The sequence below is a fragment of the Cicer arietinum genome, chromosome 7 (assembly GCF_000331145.2).
Source record: "Cicer arietinum cultivar CDC Frontier isolate Library 1 chromosome 7, Cicar.CDCFrontier_v2.0, whole genome shotgun sequence".
Classification (NCBI taxonomy): Eukaryota; Viridiplantae; Streptophyta; class Magnoliopsida; order Fabales; family Fabaceae; genus Cicer; species Cicer arietinum.
The window spans coordinates 24,896,475-24,903,215 of NC_021166.2; the positions used below are offsets into that span (position 1 = coordinate 24,896,475).

General features: G+C 27.9%; 1 protein-coding gene across 1 annotated transcript; it reads right to left on the minus strand.

The window, feature by feature from the left end:
- Nucleotides 1-3,670: 3,670 nt before the first annotated feature.
- LOC105852529 (uncharacterized) lies at nt 3,671-6,533 on the minus strand. The gene has a single exon (XM_012718471.3). The coding sequence runs from the start codon at nt 6,282-6,284 to the stop codon at nt 4,350-4,352; it is 1,935 nt and encodes a 644-aa protein (XP_012573925.1). The 5' UTR covers nt 6,285-6,533; the 3' UTR covers nt 3,671-4,349.
- Between the last annotated feature and the right edge of the window lie 208 nt (nt 6,534-6,741).

A 6,741-nucleotide genomic window follows, 5' to 3' on the forward strand; every position in this document is an offset into this window, starting at 1 on the left:
TATATATATATATATATATATATATAGTTAAAATTAGACATTTGATACATTTTCCTCTATTAAACCCTAAATTATAAAATCAAATGAAACTATTGATTTGGTATTATCACTATGTTTTTGTAAAATTAAATGAAATCACTAATTTGAAACCATCGGTTATGTCTTTCTTATTGTTTTTGTTGTTTCTAGCATTCTTAATATTTCTTCTTTTTTATTGGATTTTTCTATATTTTATTTTTCATAAATTTGTGTTACAGAGTTTTTTAGATATTGTTAAGTGTTTTTTGTTTTGTGCATTTAAGTTTGTTTTAGATTTGGAGTTTACGGGTTTTTCATAAATTTATAGATTTGTTAAAATGTTTTTTTTTTAGGTTTTGCTTTGTTGTTTTTTCACTAATCTCAGTTGTTGGATTTCTAAATTTGAATTTGAATGTTTGAAGTATGGATTTGTTGTTGTTTTCTTTTTTATGGGTTCAAAGAAGAAAAGAATAGTGACAAAGGAAAAGACTAAAATGATGAACAGTTTAGTCACAAGTTTAAATTAACTAATATTTTTTTTATTAAAACGGGTGGAAAAGATTAAATTGACTAACAAAATCAAACTTAAAGAATCAAAGTAGAACAAAAATTAATTAAGAAATCTCATAACTAATTTAGCTAATTTAATTTTATTCACAGCATAGAACTACTAGTTCTAGGAGTGAAATTTCAAGACAACTGGGAGATTTTGTTTTTGGTAAAATATATCATCATTGACCAATGATCATAATGGTCATCGAACTTGAGAATGACTGGTTGCACAAACTTGTCTGAATTTGCCATAGTATACAGTAATTCAAAAGAAAATTGATAAAATAACAATTTTTTCAATAAAACTTGTTAAAATAAAAATAGTATAATTAAACTACTTATGAGTTATGATATTCTCTATCTTTCTTTAAGATTAACTATGAAAAAAAATCAAAAACACTTTATCAATATACATAAATCATTCAGAAGTTAATAAAAGAATTTTAAATTAAAATTTTAATTCTAACAATCAAACTAATTTCTTTTATATTTGATTAATTATCATGAATAATATAAAATCAATAATATTTAATCTCATTTATTAATGAAAAAAATATTTATTAATGTTCATTCAATCGACTTTAGGTGGTCTTTGATATAATGATTTGAACCACATATTGAAAAGTCACATGTAAAACTAAAAGGGTGTTATGTTTGGAGATAACATTTGTAAGTCTTTTTCTGAAATACGGGACCAACAAAACAAACTAATATGAGACATTTTAACAAGCAAATGAAGTATAAATTTAAAACAAACTAAAACGTTAGTAATTAGACGGAAAACCAAAAGATCTCACTAAAATGAAGAACAAAAATATTGCATTAGGATGAGAAAATCACAAATAAAATGAGAAAAAACTTAATACCTATGAAAACAATTTATTTAAATAAAAGAAAAATGAATTAAAGGTGTTTTCAAGATCAAACAATAACTACAAACAACTCATCTCCTGAAGAAGAAAAAAGTGCTAAGACTGAAAAAGAAAGTAGGCAGCGCTCAAGGTAAAGAGGGTTTTTTTGTTTTTGGTAAAAAAACATCTTTATATATAAAAGTTGATTTAAACAATATTTCTTTCCAAAAGTATGATCATGTTAATCAACTATTTTTATTATAAAAAAGTTAAAAACCTAAAATCTTTATATACAAACTAGACGTCTAAAATGCACAAGTTAAATGTAACTACAATTAAAAATTAATAATTCAATGATTTGAATTTAGGTTAAATAAGTTTTTAGATGTTAAAAAAAATTCTTTTAGTTCTTAAAAAAATTTATATTCATTTTTAGTCTTTATTTTGAAATATTTTTGTAAAATATTGATACTTTTAACTCCTTAAAAAAGTCTCTATAAAATTAAAATAAAAACTAAAAATAAATACATTTTTTTAAAAATTAAATTTAAAAAGTTATATTTTTGTAGAGACTACTATAACTAATGATGGTTCCACATCCTTTTTATCTTTCTTTTTGGTTAAATTTTTTTATACTTTCTTAATTGTTGCATGCATTTAATGATAATGTATGCATTTTATTATTCTTTTATGGACATGTCTTATGGAAACATGTGAAGACATGAATATTGGTGTAAACTTGTTTCGAGTTTATAGGAACTCTAGGAATGTAAGACATGACATGCACGATTATTTCGAAAGCTACTAGTTTTGAGTTTACTAGATAATAACACATTTGATTATTCCAGGTGTTTAAGAGATGATTTTGACGTTGGAGAGCACATATGAGCATTGTAGGATTATAATAGTAAATGATATGAAGTTGAGTGTTACTTTTAAAAAAATTATTTTATAAAACATTATATCCAAAAGTATGTTTCTCAAAACTCAAATGCAAAATTTACGTAAGTAATTTTTACTATGTAATAGTTGAAAATCAGTATTACAAAATATAAAATTTTATTTTCTAGAACATTGCGTTTAAAATTATGTTCCTCAAAACTCAATTTTAAATTTTACAAAAGTAATTTTTTGTTGTGCAAAACTCAAATTTTAATTTTTACACAATCTTTTATTTTATTTAATTATTTATGTAAGAATATTTGTGTTCATTTATAAACATGTCAGCAAAGTCATTATAGTAGAAACACATGTCTATTTTACATTGGAGAAACATTTAAAAAGTAAGGTTAAAGAGTTGGGTAACAAAACAATGAATAATAATGTTGATATCAATTTTAAGCAACATTCTCCCTCAAAAAACATAGTGAACTATTTTATTATATTATCAATTTCTCCATATTTCATTCTTCTACTTACAAAAAAAAATAAATAAGTATGGCATATTTTATCTTTTTATTTTTCTTTCTTCGAACTTTTGCAAACAATTTGTTTCTTTTGTAATCTTTTTCATCACAAACTTGAAGAAGAAAATCTTCCATCGATTGTCTTTATCACATCTTTATTTATTTGATTAACTTTGTTTATATTTCATTTAAATAGAGTATTTCTTAATTGATATTATATAAATATACATAACTAATCATAGTTGATTATAATATCAATCATAAATTCACTCAGTTACAAGGACTTCTAACTTTAGAAGAGTTAAATCCATGAATCAAATTATCTAAATAAATAGTACTTATTGAATTGATTAATTCTGCACATTTTTGTTAAATTTAAAAAATGTTTGATACATTAGAATACAAATTTTCGTAATAATGACTATAAAATTATATAGTTACAAACATCTAATTTGTATAAATTTTGATATGCATGATCACCATTCTAAAATGAAATATTATCGTGGTTCGATAGAATTTTGGAATATTTTGAAGTTTGTTTCAATTCCGGAAGTTGATATTGCTGGACGGTATTACTGAGTTGTAGAGTGTAGTTACTCTAAACAAGTGTTCGGAAAGCCCATAAACAATGTTCAATGACTTTCCTCATTTATGCACAAAATAACCAAAACACAGCAAGTAGTTGCAACAGACATGATACTTGCCAATATGCAAAATAAGGCACCATTAAAGCATAAAACCCATCAAGTTTCATTTGTAACCAGCAAGGAAGACTGAATAATCAGAATGAGAGTGAAGAAGCAAAGTAAGGAGTATCTTAGAAATTGTATCAGTGTAGGCTAGTTGTGTAATTCTTTCAATTCATTCAATAAAGATTAATATATGTTTTCATTCTTTTCTTTCATCTCAGCCAATCTCTATCGGTAAGATTTGGTCAGTGCCAACCGCATCATAACATAACTTCCCAAATTAAATACTTTTTGTAAACGAATATCAAAACATCTTTTGATGTCTCAATAACTAGGATTGATGTACATTATTTGCATTAGGTCACAATTCTCTAAAATATTAAAAATCAATACAACAATTGCAACTAAAAACTTTGGCACTGTGATAGTTTTTTTCATTTTTTGTGTGGAATGTGAGATACTCTATAAACTACAAATCTAGGATCCAAAACTTGCATACAGAAAATCCAATATTTCTAGAAGGAAACATGAAGAATTAATGGAAATATAGGATCGATCCTTTTACTAGTGAAATAAGTCCTTTTGTTTTTGCAAATGCAGGTGAAATAAGTGAATGATCATTAACTTGAGACATAGTTTGATGGTTTTTTGACCAAGCAAAAACCAAATGTTTCATAGTTTTTAAGCTTTGAAACATTTGCACATACACCATAGACGGACACGACAATAACACTGACATTGATAATAATTTGAAAAAGTAACGTCGGATACTAAACGTAAATTCATTTTGAAGTGTCTGCATTGGTTATATGGATCAGTAAATTTGACCAGTCTCATAGTTTACAAGGACTAAGAGGTTTTCCACATAAACCTTTATTTCCAGAATAACAACTCTTAGGAAAGTCAATCAAAGGCTTACCCTTTGGAATTTCCCCTTCAAGAAGATTGTAAGATAAGTTCAATTCCTTCAATTTCATTAACTTGAGAAATCCAATAGGTATCTTCCCAGTGAAGTCATTTTCCTGCAGCTTCAATGTTTCTAATGAAGTTAAATTTTCCATCACCTTTGGTAAGTTAGCCCCTAACTCATTGAAACTCAAATCCAAACTGTAAATAGAACTCATTCTCCCAACAGCATTTGGTAACACACCTTTTAGAATGTTATGAGACAAATTCAGAAACTGAATATCACATTGTTCTCCTACACCAATTTTCTCAATTCCACTTGAGAATTTGTTATCAGAAAGATCAACAAATCTTAGTGATCCTCCAAAAATACCTTGTTGTTCGATGTCGAAAATCGGAGATATGGATCCTGTTAGTTTATTTGAATGAAGATCAAGAATAGCCAAATCATGCAAATTTCTAAAAGAATGAGGAATATGTGAATGAATATAATTTTTTGAGAGATTTAACATGTAAAGTTGATTGAGGTTTCCAATCCATGATGGAATGATTCCATTGAAAAGGTTCATTGACAAATCTAGTTCCTGGATTGGACTAATAGTTGTTTGTAAAAGGTCTGGAATTTGACCGTGGATTCCACAACCTGCAAAGTAAATGCGCGAAAGCGACGACATATTTGCTATCCATTTTGGGATATAAGAGAGATTCAAATGATTGAAAGAAAGATCTAGTGTTTGAAGATTTTGAAGGGAAGAAATCTCTTGAGGCAATGGCCCTTCAATAAAGTTTCTAGAGATGTTCAACATTATGAGCTGAGAAATTTGGCCTATTGATTTTGGTATTAAGCCAGAGAAAAAATTCTCACTGATATAAAACTCAGTTAATGATATCAAATTTCCTATACTAGATGGTAATGTTCCTTCTAGTTTGTTGTTTGATAAAGAAACTCTTTGAAGAGATACTAAATAGCCAAAATTGGAAGGTATTTTTCCATCAAGGTGATTGTTATGAAGTCTTAAGAAGGCTAAACTAGACATTTCGCCTGGTCTCGAGGGAAACAAAATGGTTCCCTCGAGATAATTGGTGTCTAGGTACATAACCGAAATGACAGTTAAATTAGTTAGCGAGGAAGGTAAATTTCCACTTAACAAATTGTTTGAAAGATCAAGATTTTCCAGAGCCTGCAATTTACCGATTTCATCTGGTATATTACCGGTTAAAGCATTGTCATGAAAATCCAACTCAACCAAATTTCTCAAATTTCCAAGTGAGTATGGTATTATACCTGAAAATTGATTTGAATAAAGCAACAACCTTTTGAGGTTTTTTAGTCTTCCAATGCTCAAAGGAATAGACCCAGATAGCTTATTTTCTTGAAGAGCAAGTTCTTGGAGATTTTGCAAGTCACCAATGTTTTCTGGTATTGAACCAGTTAAATTATTTCCATAAAGGTAAAGCTTTTGAAGATTTGTTAAATGCAGACCAATGGTTAGTGGAATTATTCCACTAAGACCAACTAAACCACCAAGATCAATGACTTCAAGTGATGTAAGAAGTACTATTGAAGGTGAAATCAACCCTGTCATTTGTGTTTGAAATAAATCTCCATCTTTGGAAATGAATCCTGGTAGATTAATCTCTTTCACTCTAATGGTTAAATTTTTACAGACAATGCCTTCCCATTTGCAGCAGTTGAGACCAACCCATTTTTTGAGACGACCCGATGTGTCGATTTGGATTCCATTCTTGAAACTCATCAAAGCTTTAATGTCATTAGGACTGCAGGCTTCTATGGTTAAACTTGTGTCTCCAAATGCTGTCATTATCAACATTGCAACAAACTTTAGAAGCTGATAATCCATGTTGGTCTACCAAATGGAGGTGATTCTTAAGAGTTGCTCTCTTGCATCTCAAATAGTAATTAAGATTTAAGAATGTTTGTTTGTTTTCATTTAGAAAAATTAAACCATGAGACATAATAATTAAAGGATGCTCCAAGGTCTAGCTTTTTCTTTTCTACTACTTTTTCCTTTAAATTACTTTTGTGCAGTGAACTGAAAAGCAAATATTTGAATCACTTAATTCAAAAAGACTGGCCCATCTTCCACCTAAATCTCATCACCATATAGGTATTCTACCAATGAACTAAATGAGTAGATGAAAGAGTTTTTACCCTGCAAATGTTGAAGTTTATTAACTTCAAGGTTTATCTTTTGGTGATGGAGTCTCATGGTCTTGAAATTTGGAAGTTTGTTGACTTTTCAGGTTCTTTTAATGTTGTTTCTTTAACTTTGCAAATTTTGATGTACTTTAAGAATT

What these genes read in the sequence shown, in the direction of transcription:
- LOC105852529 (XM_012718471.3), bottom strand. Translation starts at nt 6,284, where the DNA reads ATGGATTATCAGCTTCTAAAGTTTGTTGCAATGTTGATAATGACAGCA.